This window comes from Chanodichthys erythropterus, chromosome 10 (genome assembly GCF_024489055.1).
Source record: "Chanodichthys erythropterus isolate Z2021 chromosome 10, ASM2448905v1, whole genome shotgun sequence".
NCBI classification, from domain to species: domain Eukaryota; kingdom Metazoa; phylum Chordata; class Actinopteri; order Cypriniformes; family Xenocyprididae; genus Chanodichthys; species Chanodichthys erythropterus.
The window spans coordinates 35,435,130-35,452,099 of NC_090230.1; the positions used below are offsets into that span (position 1 = coordinate 35,435,130).

A 16,970-nucleotide genomic window follows, 5' to 3' on the forward strand; every position below is an offset into this window, starting at 1 on the left:
CGTAACTCCCCATCCTAAAGAGATGTGGTATTTGACACCCAGTGTGTTGTAATTGGTTTGATTAAGAGCGACAGGATTCCAACAGACTGACTGACTGAAGCAGATCTCGAAGCCTATGGCGGGGGGCACAGGAATCCCCCGCAGATCGCTAATGGTGCTCGTCTAATAGAACGATAAGCTAAGAAGATCAAATCATCTTTCTTAAGTGGCTCAACAAAGTCTCATCTGCCTCCTGTGGTGTTTGACTTGAACAGTCTGTCTTGGTTATCAACATTTGATTTTGCTCCGTGTGCACGTTCGCACGAATGTTGTGTATTTTGTATAGTAAAGGAGTAGTTCACCCAAAAAATGGAAATTTTGTCATTTACGTCATTTGACTTTCTTTCTTCTGTGGAACACAAATGAAGATCTATTGCAGAGCATCTCTTTTCTCTTTTCCATAATGGTGGCTGTCAAGCTCCAAAAAATGTCGACGGAAGAAAGAAAACAAGCATGGAACGACATAAGGTTGAGTAAATGATGACAGAATCCTCATTTCTTTTTTTAAACTACTTTAAACTATATACCATACTTATAATGAACTAACCATTTAAAGGGGACCTATAATGCCCCTTTTACAAGATGTAATATAAGTCTCTGGTGTCCCCAGAATGTGTCTGTGAAGTTTCAGCTCAAAATAGAGTGCCCCAGCGTTTTTGTAGGCCAACCCGGAAGTTAGCGGCGCACGGGTTCCCTCGGTTGAAAGCCTATGCATTTTTCCCATAGACTTTTGGAAAATCGCAGAAAATAAGCTCTGTGTTTAACAAAGGGTTATGACACTTACACGTTTTGTCTATCAAGATAATCTTTACAAGTTAAAACAACATTTATAGATTTTGAAGCCTAAATAAAGTGGTCAGATATGAAAGGCTAACAGTAGGCTATAAACGGACTACAGCATACCATGGTCGCGGATCAACGTCGTCACCACCAAGCTTCCTCAAACTGTATTTAAAAAACAACTTTATTTACAAACATGCTCACTGATTATGATCTGCGCTGTGTATGAATACTTATCCACTTTTTCATGAGAAATGCTGTCCAAATGTCCCGTTTTTAACGATGACGTCTAAAGCGGGTTATAACTGGTGTGTTTTATGTCAAAGATCAAAACGTGAAAGTATTTAGAGGCTTTGTTAACCACAGACCTTATTTCAGGCGATTTAGCAAAAACCCATTCAAAAAACCCATAGACTTTACGTTGTTGGAACCGGAAGTCCAAAAATGCTAACTCGCTTCCGGGTTTTGCAAAAGTTCGTCATCCCTGGGGCACTCTATACCCCACTTACTATTTATTATAGCTTGTCAAATTTGCCTCTATTTGGGTGTGAGCAAAAACACGCCATTTTTGTGTGTGTCCCTTTAAATGCAAATGAGCTGCTGCTCCCAGCCCATTCCCAGAAGTGGGCGGAGCTTTAACAGCTCGTGCTTCGGTTGCTCAACAACAACAAAGTTGGAAAACCTCACGCAGCCAAAATGAGGATTGTCAGTAACGGTGTTCAGCCTTACATTGTTCAAACCGGAGTCGACACTGATGGAGAGACTCAGGAAGAAGTTACAACTTTTAGAATTCAACTAGACATTTTTGAATGGTTAGTGGATAAATTTATGTAGTTGCTGTGGAGTTGATTCAACTCATCGACTAGCATGTGCCGTCATGTTAATCTTTTGTGCAAATCCAGCATTGAATTGACCCTTGTTTGTGAAGCAGTCCGGCGTAAAATGACAGCATGACAACAACACTCTACTACAACAACTCTTCCTCTTCTCTAAAGCGGCCTAACATGCCCTCACCCCCTTTGTTGCATGTTCCCGGGGACAGGGTTATGTTAATTTTGGGGTTTGTGATGTCACCAGCCTGGGAAGAAGCTTGCTGTAGCCCCTACCAGTCGTTTGTTGTAGTCCTTAAAAGCGATTTCTGTAAAAGAAAATATCTCCCTTTGCACTGAACTTTGAGCGTCGTAACTTTGCAGATGTTCTTTATGCTCAAACAGCAACATTACACACTAACTAAAGTTCAAAAAGTCAAATCATAATCAAGGACCCCTTTAAAGTATGTTAGCCATGTGTTGGTGAAGTGCTGTAGCAATTCTGATGAGGTTCAGACTAGCGGGGGGCTCTGGGACCACACATGCACGGAAACGAGGTGAAGGATGTTGAAGCCGAGATGATTCCGGGGGAACGAGAGCAGAAGAGCAGCAGATGCATTATTAAAGGTGCTGCATCCGCATTCCGCTCCATTCAAGCCTCTCATCCTTAACTTTCTCTTCACTCCCACTCTCTCCTCTCTAAGAACACTGAGGCGTGTCATTTCTCACTCAAAGATGGTATTGTCCCCTGAGATGCTCTGTCTTGCCCTTAAAATGTGTTCTCAAAGCAACACCTAATTCCCAGCTGGCCCTCACCCTCCAGTGCCCCGTGGCTGATGGCATGACCTAATGTTACTTTCTCTCTTGGAAACAGTATGTGCATCTGAAGTAAAGATGGAATAATATTCCACGAAACAGTGCCAAAATGCAAAATGCTAATTGGAGATTTTATTGCACATTCTGCTGATATAAACATAGCGAGATATAAACATGCTTTCCAAAATTATCTCACTTTCTCTCATATGATGCATTGGGAAGGCATTCAATTTTAGTGAATTTTAGAGAATTAGTTTATTTTAAACTATGAACATATTTTTATTTAAATCTAATGTTTTGCACATGATTCTGTGAAGGTTATGTTGAGGGGTAGGGGTTGAGTTATAAATTCAAATCGGTGGAAGTTTATGCAATTGTGGCGACCAGGGCGGGCGAGAGCTGTGAGGGAACGGCGCGAGGCCGGTGGCGCGAGTGTTAATGAGCTTCACCTGGGAGGCGCACCGGCCTTGAGTCCCTCACGGAGGAGCTCCGGGAGCATAAAAGGAGGAGCAACTACCGTGGAGGACGAGAGAGGACCAGGCCTGGATATTATTTTATGTTTTATTGTGTTTGTGTGGCCGGCAGACGTCCGCGAGGGTCTGCCGGCATTACTTTCGTTTTTTTGTTCTTTGTTTATTTTGGATTAAAGTTTTGTTGAATGTTCGCCGGTTCCCGCCTCCTTCTTCCCATTTACGAACTGTGTTACAGCAATGGCCTCACTGACATAGTGAAACGTGTGTGTGGTTGTGTGTGTGGGCGCACGTTTTTGTGATTTATGAGGACACAAATTTGTACAATGACATAGGTATTACACTGGTATTACGACGTAAACATGAAATATGTGGACATTTCATGAGTCCTCAGATTTAAAATAGCTTTAAAAACATACTAAACAATGTTTTATTAAAAACGTAAAAATGCAGAATGTTTTCTGAGATGGGTAGGTTTAGGGGTAGCGGTAGTGTAGGGGGATAGAATGTACAGTTTGTACAGTATAAAAAACATTAAGCCTATGGAATGTCCTCACTTTGATAGCAAATCTAATCTGTGTGTGTGTGTGTGTGTGTGTGTGTGTGTGTGTGTGTGTGTGTGTGTGTGTGTGTGTGTGTGTGTGTGTGTGTGTGTGTGTGTGTGTGTGTGTGTGTGTGTGTGTGTGTGTGTGTGTGTGTGTGTGTGTGTGTGTGTGTGTGTGTGAGTGTGTGGTCCTGGTAAACCCTACTTTGTGGGGACCAAATATAGTAATGCCAGTCATTTTTGACCTTGTAGGGACAGGTTTTGTTTGTTTGTTTTGTTTTTTGGTCCCCATGAGGAAAACTATGGAAGCTTGTTTCCACCATGAAATAAAAATATAAAGAAGTTAATTGCAACTATTTATCAAATTTTTAACTATTTTCTCAGATTTGCGAGATATAACTGTTGTAAGTTATAAAGTCAGAATTGTGTGATATACACTCGCAATTGCGTGTTATAATGTCCAATTTTGAGGGGGAAAAGACCCCTTTTTCTCAGAATTGCGAGTTTATATCTCACAATTCTGACTTTATAACTCGCAATTGCATGCAAGATATAAACTCGCAATTCTGAGAAAAAAGTCTCAGAAGTCTAAGACGCAATTGAGAGTTTATCTCATGCAATTCTGACTTTATAACTTGCAATTGTGAGTTTATATCTCACAATTCTGAGAAAAAAGGTGAAAAAGAATTGTGAGATATAAAGCCAGAATTGCATGATGAAAACCTGCTATTGGGGAAAACAATTCAGAATTTCCACTTGATATCTCGCAATTCTGACTTTTGCGAGTTTAAGTGATGGAACAATACAAAACGAGCTTTCGTGCTTAGGACGGCACACACAACACACTGACGCTGAGGGTATTTTAATTGAAGGAGGAAACAAGACCTTTTACTCATTGTTTGTAGTAAGACTCAAAAACAAATGATCGAAGCATCTGGTGGTGGTGGTGGCCTTATGAATCCATGCACCAAATGTGTAGTTTGCTTGTAACTTTGAAAACATAACAATAGTTTCCGATTAGAAGCTGGGTGCTGCTGTCACTGATCTAATTCGTAAAGGTACACACACTGCATAAGCTACATTATTACGTGTTACTATCAAAACACATCAAAATGGAATCATACCATACCCACCTGTCCAAAAGAAATACTGCAACCATGGCATCATCTTTCAGACCCTATGACTCTCACAGTTGTCTCCTTCGTGGAAAAGCAACACCGATATTAATTTGGGGTTTTAGCTCTTTTATGATCCAGCCTTTTTTCTTTTTGTTATTTATAGCCCTTTCTAAGTCATTCTTTTTGGTCGATACATTTCCAGTGCCACTTGTTGTCGGTTCAGAAGGAAAGTTAGGTTGTTGCTGTTTGTCTGTCAATCTCACGCTGACTCTGCACGGCATACGAGACACACGCTGATGACGTATGGTGTCTGCGGCTGCGCAGTGGTATGCAAATACACATTGACCGACAGGGAACAGATGCTATCGGACCGTTCGGACTGAATGCATTGATTGAATAAACAATTTATGGTCCTACGCCTTCCACAGTTGATATAACATAGTTTCTGAAGAGAGTCGCCTATTGCACCTTTAATACAATGATGGCGATTGGTTTAATCAACAGAAACTCAAAATATTATGTTATCTGAACTGCATTAATTAAGTTGTAAGTTGTTATCTAAGTATAACAGTGTATACCTTTTTTAAAGGGCAGTAGTTCACTATTTTTCTTTCATGATGTGAAATGATATTTCTGATCGAAACAGAACTTTCAGGAATTGATTGGATCGTGATAATTGGATCATCCATTTCAGAGGCGGAGCAAGTTAATTATATTTTGATAAAGATTCTTAAGACAGTATTAAGAAAGTAAATTGGGTCATGTTTGAAAGTATATTCCCGAGCACAGCTGGGTTGTAACAAATGCGTCCTCCTGTTCTGTGTGGTCAAATGAGGACAAGTATTTGCTTTAAGCTCAAAGCTCAGTCAGTAAGAAGAAATCCACAGATCCGTCGGGCTTGTGAATGTGAGTGAGAATGCAGATTCTTCAGAATGCATATATATGAGATCTGCTCCTCAGATGACTGTATTGGTGGGTGGAAGTTTCAGTAATTCAGGCAGATGGTTTGTCAGTCAGGTGTTCTGCAGATGCTCTGTGGCTGCTCTACTGCAGCACATCTGTGCTGGAAATGATTTTGTGTCAGAAACACTCATTGGATCATCCAAATTGTAAACTTTATTCTTGGCTTTCAACAGTAAAGGATTGAGATTTAGTGCCATCTGTTTAATCCAGTTAAATCAGCAAACGCAATCAGAATGTGTATGTTAATGCATAAATATATACATATTAATATATACAACATGTTCTACAACCAGAGCATATGTGATGAGACATGCCATTAGTATTGCGGCATTGTTGAGGTTTTAATGATGGAAAATATGATAAACGGAGAATGCAGTGCTGAGCGTTTCAAATAAGTTTTTCAGTTTTTCTGTCTTTGTTGTAGTGAATGAGCCTCTGCAACAGTCTTTGTCTGATTTCCAACAGACTGTCATTAGATTAAATAGTGAAGTTTAGCGTAACAGTGCCTCCCAAAGGCCCAAGAGCCTCATAACACTGTCACTCAACCATCTGTCTTTCCTTACTTCACTTGTCTTTATCGTTTTTGCTCAAGAATATTTTAAACTGGTGTTTTGATGTATGAATTTGAGATTCAAAAATATAAAATGTATGTTGTATATATAACACATATAATGCCTTCTTAAATAGATTCATTGTAGTTAGCTATACAATACGTTTTAGTCACTTGAAGTGACAACTATTTTTCTTTTGTGATGTGACATATTTCTAAGCGAAACTGAACTTTTGTTCATCAGGAATTGATTAGATCATGACCGCTTTAGAGGCGGAGCAATTTATTATATTTTGATAAAGATTCCGAAGACATTATTAAAGTGATAGTTCACCCAAAAATTATCCCATGATTTACTCACCCTCATCCATCCTAGGTGCATATGACCATCAGACGAACACAATCAAAGATATATTAAAAAATATCCTGGCTCTTCCAAGCTTTATAATGTCAGTGAATGGGGCTCCAGATTTTGAAGATTTTGTGTACAGCTGTTGCCGGAAGCCAATTATTATAGTTTATAAAGTTTAAAATATGGATAATTTTCTTACAAAAACCCATCGCTTCACTTCAGAAGGCCTTTATTAACCCCTTGGAGCCGTGTGGATTACTTTTATGATGGATGGATGCGCTTTTTTGGGGCTTCAAAAACTTTATTATTCACTACCATTAGCTATATTTGGATATTTATTAATATAACTCAGATCGTGTTCATCTGAAAGAAGACACCTAGGACGGCTTGAAGGTGAGTAAATCATGGGGTATCCAATTATCCAATCAAGAAAGTAAATTGGTAAGCTAAAAAAAATGTTTTAATGTTTTGCTGGAAAATGTGCTTGAGCTATTTTCTTTGAATCAAATGTAGTGACACGTTCTGATCATTTTGTGCTATTTGGATAACAGCGATTCATGTCTTTGCATTCTACTGGGCAGAACAGGGGTGTCCAGCAGCACTTAATATTTCATACGCATAATTTGATGTAACTTGATAACAGGGGATAGATGGTACTGCAGCAGGGCTGGAGGCCTTAGAGATCCTGCTGATTAGAGTCAGAGCGAAGCATGCTGGGTATTACTCTACTTAGAGTGTGAGACACTGCTCTCCCACCAGACTAATGGAGATGATTCTCCCAAGGGAAGCTTCAGCTCACTCTGGAGTCTCCATCTTTATCCATGTTTGCAATGATGTGCAAAACTTGTAGACATAAGAACATTCGATGGATGTGCTGGGTCAAAAAGCTTTGAGAACCGTCAAAAGTACACCTGCTGTACCCTTTAACGTTGTCAGAAACATATTTATACCTTATCTACTTATCAATGGTACATTAGTGCCTTATGGATGTGTATTAAGGGTGCAGCAGGTGTAGATTTTAATGTCCTGCCCCAGTGACAAGCTGACAAATTTAAATAGTATACATCAAATGGTGTTATTTACTTATTTGTATATTTATTTATTTATTTATTTGTGGGTTTTTTTTATTATTTAGGGATACTTAATATAATGGTAATTCCTGTATCACAAATATTATCCTTTTTAGGGGTGCACTGATATTGAAATTTGATACCGATGAGCTGAAATTCTTTTTTAATTTAATTATGGCAAATAACAGATAAATGCTTTATATTATAAATGTGTACTTTGTAAGCTAAAAGAGAATTTATGTATCATTATATTATAATCTACATTATGAAAGATGCGTAAATGTTTATTTGAATATTGGCCGATAAAAGATATGGTACTGATATATCTTGCATTATCATTTTTCAAATTGTTATTATTGGTCTGAATATGCCTATATTATATTATATTATTTTATTTTATATTATATTATATTATATTATATTATATTATATTATATTATATTATATTATATTATATTATATTATATTATATTATATTATATTATGCATCATAATACTGTAATATATTGTATGAATGGACTAATATTAATATAATACAAATGTTTTAATTGTATACATATTTTATTATTATATTGCATCATAATATTATAGTGTACCATGAACAATGGATTATATTATGTTATATTATATTATATTATATTATATTATATTATATTATATTATATTATATTATATTATATTATATTATATTATATTATATTATGCATCGTAATACTATAATGTATTGTATGAATGGACAAATATTAATATAATACAAATGTTTAATTGCATAAATATTATATTATTACATTGCATTATAATATTATAATGTACTGTGAACAATGGATATTATATTATATTGTATTATATTATAATTTATTTATTATATTATATTTTGATGTCTTGAACCATGTGTAGTTCTAGATTGGAAGTCTTTAAAACAACAAACAAACAAATATAGATTTTTTTATTATCAGTTATCAGCCACAATAAAAATAATTTTCATCATATCTGCCAAAATTTCTTTACTATGTCAGTGCATCCTTGATATTAGTCTCTGATGCATGTTCACTTTTTATAAAAATAGACTAATCTACAGGCACGTACAGACACACTCCAAATTCCAGCCTTAAGCCGGATCACCTTCTTTGTGCCTTTTTTGCCAAAACCTGTTAGAGAGATGAATGATTGTGCCGGTGTGTTATTTTTAGAAAGCTTAAGCCATGAATTATGCAGTGGACAGATATTAGATTAGATGAATGGCCTGTTCCATTTTATTCTGGCTTTTAGATATTAGACCTGAGCAGGTATTCATAAAACATCATAGACCGGAGCCGATGATCTGGGGTCCGTGCTTGTGGTCAGCGGTGATATTTATACAGTACTTTAAGGGATTTGGTTCCTGATCAGCACAGCTTGTAACCTGAGGGTAGTAAACATGGACTGAGAATGTACTCTCTGCTGGTTCTACCTGTAAAGAGACCTTTCTGTTCACCTCAGTGAAGTCCATAGACCTCACTCATCCATTATTAAAAAGGACAAATGCAGGCCTCTCACCTTGGTCCATAATTAATCAGTGACTGTGAGGTGTCCAGGGCCGCAGTGAGCATGTCAGACAGCATTGAGCAACTGAGCCAGATCCCTGAGAGCATGTACAGCTTCTCACATACAGTGACTGTGATACAGCTCCCGGCAGAGAGACAGATACATGAGCGCCCTTTCTAATCTGGGTACATCATGACCAAGATTTTAGAAATGAAAAGTCAGAGATCTCAAAAAAAAAATCAGAATACGATTCAGCTATACTGTCCATTGAAATGATATGGAGCTACTGTATACTGTACATAGCTGCTTTTCCACCACAGGAACTTTCCTCAAGAACTAGGGACTTTGGGGTGGTACTCTGTGTGTTTTGACCACATGTTCCCCCTCAGAAAGTCCCTGCTTGCGAGGTACTACTTACACTTTCAAAGTTTAGGAACTTTCAGGGGTGGGACTTGGGTGCTGAACATGCCGATTGGTTAATTTCACGCAGCATTTTGATTGGTTGAATCCATGCAGCATTTCAGCCACCATTTTTAAAAGTCTGTTGTGGTGCATGCAGTAAGAGTTGTTTGCTATTTGAATCATAATAGAGTTTAAAAAAATATGACCGATGTCCAAGAATGTCGAGCACATTCTTACGTCACCAGACTTAATCTTCACGGTACTTTAGACTGAGATGGGAACGCAGACAGCAACAAGTTCCTGGGACAAATTTTTCTGGGTAATTTCGGTGGAAACGCAGCTTATGTCTGAGACAAGGTTTCCAGATCTGCGCAACAAAACTAGCAAAATGGTAAATTAAAAATACACCAAAATTAGTCCAGTTTGTTTTTCTCCTTTGGGGGGTTGGGATGGAGCACCAAATTTGTCTATAATCAACCCGCGGGAACTATTTAAAAATATCCCAGTTCTGCGGGAAAACCACGGCAACACTTGAAAAGTAATGGAAAACAGTTAGAAACAGTTAAATATGGTTCTAATTTTGTTCTCCTCTAGAATATTTCATTGATTTTGTGTAGAGTAAAACTTCATGAGAGAAATGTTCTTTTGAATTGGTAATTTTTAAAAATCAAATGGTTCAAAATGGTCTGAATGATTCATTAGTGAATCAGTCTGAATAAACATTATTTTAACCACAAATGGAGCAATCACTCTAATGGAAAGTATATTGTCAAAAAGAGTAAGAACCCTGAACACATATGTGAAATGTGAATCTAATAAAGTGATAGATAATGACAGTATTCATGTTTTATTGATGTATCAGCCAGTATGGATGAACTGAAAGTACTGGAACAGCATGCTGTTGCTATGGTTACCTCCTTAGGTGATCACGACTGTTTGACGGCACATGAAAATCCACACTTTGACTAACAACTCTTACTTTTTTGTTTACTGAAATGTTCCTTATGTAGTATTGAAGTATGAAGTATTAAGACTGTTGACCCCCCCAACCTTTTGTTTTTATGTCAACATCTCCGTATTTCTCCCTGTAAGTTATAAGAGATGCACACATATACAGAAATGTGGCTGAAATTTTGAACATATTCATCACATTCAGGTCACAACATTTTCTCTCTCCAAATCAATGTTCTCTTTGATGAACAAAGAGATGCATTTTCATGAAAACAGTGTGAAGATGTCCAATTTTCACATAATAATGACTGACTCTCAATGAACCTCTTATTGCCCTTAATTATCGATAGATGTTGGCTCCAAAACAGACTGGCCCCTTGTCTGAGCTTTGATCTCTAAAATGAGACTCTGAGCGTGACCACCAAAGCCCTCTTGTTTACAAAAAGGACAACTTGTACAATGTCACAACAAGATTGTTTGTATAAAAAGTTGGGGGACAGTAACAAAGAAATTCAAGAAATTAATACTTTTATTTTTATTATAGTTCATCAGATTGTTTGATGGCAGATTTAACAGCACAAGCCGCTTGTGAAGGAACACAGACTGGCTGTATGACACTTGAGCAGAATCTCAATTGAGATCGCTAAACTCAAACATACATGTTTGTTGGTATTTCCAGATCATCTACGCTTTTTTGGAAGTGTAGAGATGTAACCAGTCCTACTTGAACCGCTCCGAGTGGGATTCAAGCCAGCGTCTCCAGCGGTTGTGCTAACAATGACGCTAAAGTCGTCAGTCGATACAGCGCCTCTTGAGGCCGGGGAGTGAGGTTTACACACACAGCTCTTACTAGCATGCTGCCGTTACATTCGCCCCCCTAAATCTCACTCCCATCCATGTCACGGCACTAAATGTAAACGGTCCTACTCGACCCGCTCCAAGCGGGACTTCGGCGTCTGGCATCATCGGCATGGGAGGAAGGCGCGCTAACAAGGACGCTAAAGACCGCAGCCTTTAGTGTCAGTCACCAGCACGCCTTTTGAGGCCAGGGGAGTGAGGTTTACACACACAACTCTTACTAGCTTGTCACCCCCCTAAACCTCATTCCCATCTGGGTCACGGCACCAAATATTAGCTTGCTTCTGTTACAGAGGGAGCAAGCATGGTTGCCAGATTGCAAAGATTAAGTTAAACCAGCAGAAAATGCATTCATTTAAGAGAAAAGCTCTGATTGGGGGATTGAAACTTTTGACATTTGGCAACCCTCTAGATTGAAAGCTCATAGAGGCACTTTGCCTTTTTTTTTTTTTTTCAGACAAAAATAGAGAGAGAGCTTTTGGTGTAGTTTTTTTTTTTTTTTTTTTTTTAACTACAATTTAGTCTCATTTTTTTTATCAACAAAATTGCATACTGATGTAGTCACAGTTATTATTTAAAGGTGCAGTATGTAATATTGTCAGCTAGTGGTTGAAATGGGTACTGCAGTCCAAATTCATAATATTGGAGAGGTTTGTAATGAGCTGTGATTTCTACCAAACGGCAACCCAGGAGTCGAAATACTATTTGGTGAAATGGCAGTGGGCGAGATCACAAAGACCGAAACAAACATTCCGACACTGAATGCACATTTCAAAGTAAAATAACTGGCTGTATAATTCAGGGAAGCAAGTATGTGAATTTAGGATGTTTCCTAAATCTCATATTATGGTATTTTTGTGTACTGTCAAAAAAATTACATACAGCACTTTTAAGGACGTCTCGTCATCGTCTCGGCTTATTCAAGAAAAAAATTCTATATATGGTTGTTTTCTTGATCCTTGTGGTCTTAAATACATATAGTATGTTTACTTTGTGATCAAGGATTTTTTCTTAATCTCACCTCAGATGTGGAGGTGGAAATGGCCTTGTTCGGTTGGATGCTTGGAAATAATTGTTTTCTGTTCTCTGGAGACTTTCTCAGTGCTATTGATCTTGCTGGTGCTTTAAGTAAATGCCCCTAGAGCTAAAGAAAAGCTAGTTCAGTTAGTGTGTACTGTTCTTAAAAAAGACTACAGATCAGTATGGTCACTTCTGGGTACCTAGATGGTGTTTTAGTGATCATTTTAGTGAGCCAATACAGAGGAATGTTTCTTAATTATGATTTCATGAGTAGGAGTAGGACTGTTTTTGCTAATTATAATTATATATGACATCTCTTCTTTTTTTCTAGCCTTTCATGTCATCGCGCTATCCTGGCGGCCCCAGACCACCTCTCAGAATACCCAATCAGGTGCTGATCCTTTTCAGTTCTGTTTTTCGATTACACATCTCAATACAGAAATACACATTCATGGTGGAGTGATTAGAATTTTACATGTTTTATTTTAGTCTTATCTAATTAACTTGCTGTGAGTCATTTTAAGACTTTTCAGCCAAGACTAATACTTCCTTCTAATAGTATTTTTGCTGTCGCTTAAGGCTCCACATTTTATTTCCAGTCATACTGTCTCACTCTCCAAAATGTGATATTTTGGGTCCTGATCTAATGTCATAGCCCAAGGGCAGCTAATGGGCCTTATCTACCCCTGCTTGGACGATGTTGACAAATGTATGTTAATTCGTGCTGTATCTTACTGGTTCAGGCATTAGGTGGAGTCCCTGGAAACCAGCCGTTATTACCCAGTGGCATGGACCCATCAAGACAACAAGGTTTGTTTATGAATAATGAATTAAACAGTCTTATGGGGTGAAATGTTTGGTCATAATCAACAACAGAAAAATAAGAAATTATATTTTGCATGAAGAAAACAAAGCCTATTTTAAGACCGTTAAGATTTTTCCATCATGACATTATTTTCATAGCAATTAAGCACTTTTCCCCCAGAATTCTCATTACCGTAATGTGGGGGAAAAAAAATCTCATTCTCATTATGGTAATTCAGTAATGGGAATCAAGTCTGGACACAATGATGTTTTTTTTTAAATTAGCATAAATTAAATACTTCCATGTTGTTGAAATACTTTGTTTTTCAGTTTATAGTAATGGGAATGAGATTAATCGATTGATGATTAATTGTTATGAAAATATTAATCGGGGTGAGGTGAAATATATATATTTTTTTTTTTTTTCAACATTTCTTGACAGCTTTCGTGAGCTTCACCTGGGGAAACATTTAATATTACCATATTAATTATATATTATTATTATTATTATATTAATCTATATTTAGAAACAGAATTTTTGGGAAGGGGTGTGATATGATTTTTTTCAACAGCTTCATGAGATTCACCTTAAGAAAGAAAGTAAAATAAAGTAGGCTATATATATTACCATTATAAACATTTTTGGGGAGTTGGTGAGATATGATTTTTTTAAAAACATTTCTTGAGCGCTTTCTTGAGATTCACCTTAAAGACCCGTTCACACAAAGAACAATAACTAAAAAGATAACTTTAACAATATCTATATTAGCATCCATTCCAATCCACAGTATTGTTCTGTTTATTATAAGCACACTGCAGTTTGTCATCTGTCACTTTAAATGCTCAAGCTCTTTAAAGCAGGCTGAATTCTGATTGGCTGTCAATGTTTTTATTGTTCATCAGCTGGAAAAAATGTTCTGAAAGTGTGTTTTTTAGAGCTATATCTTTATTGTTATTGTTATAGTCATCATAGTATGTGTAAACAGGCCATAAGAAAAAAATGTAATAAAATAGGCCATATATACTACCATTTTACATGTACATTATTATTATGTAGAGTCATTCCAATTATTTTGGGAGTGTGGTAAAATATGATATATAAAAAAAAAAAAAGTTTTCTTGACAGTTTTATGAGATTTCTCTCTCAATGTGTTTGCCACTTGCTAATATACTAATTCTCATCTAAATCTGAACCTCTGATTGGACAGGTCATCCAAATATGGGTGGGGCTATGCAGAGAATGACTCCGCCCAGAGGGATGGTACCTCTTGGGCCACAGGTACGATCATCACACCTCTATGTTTGGATCGCTCATCTAAACTATGTGCAAAGGCACTTTGCTACATTTCTTTTTTATCGTTCCAGGCATATGGAGGGGGCATGAGACCACCACTCAATGCTCTTGGGGGTCCTGGGATGCCTGGGATGAATATGTACGTACTTCTTGTTACACTATCACATATTTGCCTAATAACAAATACTATTTTCTACCATAGCTTTATAATAGTTAATGAGTACAACACATCTCACCCTACTATAGGGGTCCCGGAGGAAGACCGTGGCCAAATCCACCAAATTCCAACTCTGTGAGTCATTTCTACAGTCATTCATTGTGAAATGTCAGCCACTACAGCTGTAGGTAAATGTTTGCACTTAAAGAGCATCCGCTTTGTTGACATTCTCTCTGTTTTTTTGTCTGATCGGATCCACGTGGCATTTAAGATCCCGTATTCCTCGGCATCTCCAGGGAGTTATGTGGTAAGAGCCGTGACCCTCTACATTTACACGCCTCCAACAGCCATGAATGCTCACGTCCAGCTCTTAGAGATGCATCAGATCGCAAAATAATTTCCATAGTCCTGTGTCCTCAGCAGTGGATCCAATTACAAGTATAAATTATATATGGATGATATATATATATATATATATAAATATGTAAATATGTAATTTGAATGTAATGTATGTATTAAGATATTATATATTAAAAAATATTGGTTTTGTTCAACAAATATATAAAATGTATTGTTAAAAAATATTATATTATATTATATATATTTGCATGAATGAGGCACATAGCTTGTATAATGTCATCCAAAAATCAAAAATTCAGTAACTTCATGCGAAAGTCCTTTAAACAACTAGACACTGCCAGATACTTTGAAAGCGATTTGAGATAAGCAGTGTGATTAAACGTGTCGTTTTAAGACATTTCACAAGATATTGTGTTAAAACGCTGTCAGTAACTCCCAGCTGAGATGATTTGTGGAAGGGAAGCTGCGGTAGCTTACTGAAAGCAGCCAGACAAGACGAGGTGCTCGGGAAGGCAGAGCCGAGTCAGCAGAGAGAAGGAGAGATAATTAGATTTGGGAAGAGGGAGGATAGAGCAGATATGCACAGTGCTGACCACAGCAAGGGCCTCAGGCCTCTGTCATGAACCACACACACACACTCACACACAGGAATATCCTCACATTTACACACGTATATGCCACAAGTGCATTCAAATATAACTAATTAATCTGTGTTACATGAGATTTAGAACAATATTTGCCTTTTCTCTTTCTCAGGGTCCACCCGGTGGAGGAGGGCCCCCAGGGACTCCCATAATGCCTAGCCCTGCAGGTAGGACTGCACTGTTTTTTTCATGCATAGCTGAATTTAATTAGGAACAGATATACTGAGGGAAATAATAATAATAGTAGTAAATATATATATATATATATATATAATTTTAACAATAAAAAGTTTAAGATTTTATATATTTATGTGTTTTTTATTTATATTCTATATATATATATATATATATATATATATATATATATATATATATATATAATTATATATTATATAACAATAAATAACAATAATAAGTATTTAAAAAATGTTTTGAGTTTAATATGTAAATTATAATATAAAAATGTACTATATACATGTATATAATTTCATTTAATATATTTTTATTCAAAATTATATTTTTAATTCTAACAGTATATATATATATATATTTAAATATTTTTTTAAATGTTTTATATTGTTTAAGTGTTTAAAATGTTATATATATTTATGTGTATTTTATTTATATTTATTTTAAAATATGTTACTTTTTTAAATGCCTTACTAATACAGTGAGTTTTAAAATGTGTGTATTATTGACCAAAAGGTATCCAAATACTTTTTACAGCCATCAGTGGAGCGTTAGCTGAAATATGATGATGAGCTAGTGTGTTTGGCTCTTTCTCTACAGACTCGACAAACTCGGGAGAAAATATGTACACCATGATCAACGCAGTGCCGCCCGGAGGAAACAGGCAAAATGTAAGACAGCATGACAAATTTAAAATATTTGCGCAGATGCATCTCAGTTGATATCAAGTTGCATTTATTCCTACTGTACTTAATGACTGACTTTCTGATCTGTAGTTGTTGTAATATCATATGTAATGTGTCCTTGTGTGTGCGTTTGACAGTTCCCTATTGGTCCTGGTGGAGATGGTCCAATGGGAGGCATGGCAGGAATGGAGCCGCATCACATGAATGGATCATTAGGTAAGAGTGTCTCTTGTATAAACAACCACTTTAGATAGTACTCTTGGACATCTTTGAGTGCTGCGTACTTTGCTTGAGGAGTATCAAAGCATGTCATAATTCAATGTGAAATTGCAGCTTGCATGCTTGATTTCCCTGATTTGTTGTCATTTTTTGCCTTGCATGCTTATGCCCCCTTGTGGTCACTGAAGACTAATCATGCATTTTAATATCATTGCAACCATACATCTACAATATAGTTTTTAAAATCTGAAATCTATATTTTTATTTATTTAGGGTCAGCTGACATGGACAGTATGCCCAAGGTGAGAGTTGTTTTCATTTTATCAAATTAATTACATGACATGCTCATTA

At 36.7% G+C, this 16,970-nt stretch overlaps 1 protein-coding gene across 5 annotated transcripts in view; it reads left to right on the forward strand.

The window, feature by feature from the left end:
- Window positions 1–16,970, forward strand: part of ssbp2b (single stranded DNA binding protein 2b) — a 95,478-nt gene that overhangs the window by 71,101 nt on the left and 7,407 nt on the right. For all 5 annotated transcript variants that reach the window (XR_010896175.1, XM_067397536.1, XM_067397533.1 and 2 more), the window contains 10 exons: window positions 12,598–12,657; window positions 13,010–13,076; window positions 14,279–14,349; window positions 14,436–14,503; window positions 14,611–14,656; window positions 14,793–14,828; window positions 15,638–15,692; window positions 16,315–16,385; window positions 16,538–16,616; window positions 16,893–16,921. Coding sequence is in view for 4 of the 5 variants with exons in the window: in XM_067397536.1 (XP_067253637.1) it covers window positions 12,598–12,657; window positions 13,010–13,076; window positions 14,279–14,349; window positions 14,436–14,503; window positions 14,611–14,656; window positions 14,793–14,828; window positions 15,638–15,692; window positions 16,315–16,385; window positions 16,538–16,616; window positions 16,893–16,921 (582 nt within the window). In the remaining variant the exon portion in view is untranslated. The remainder of the gene's footprint in view (window positions 1–12,597; window positions 12,658–13,009; window positions 13,077–14,278; window positions 14,350–14,435; window positions 14,504–14,610; window positions 14,657–14,792; window positions 14,829–15,637; window positions 15,693–16,314; window positions 16,386–16,537; window positions 16,617–16,892; window positions 16,922–16,970) is intronic.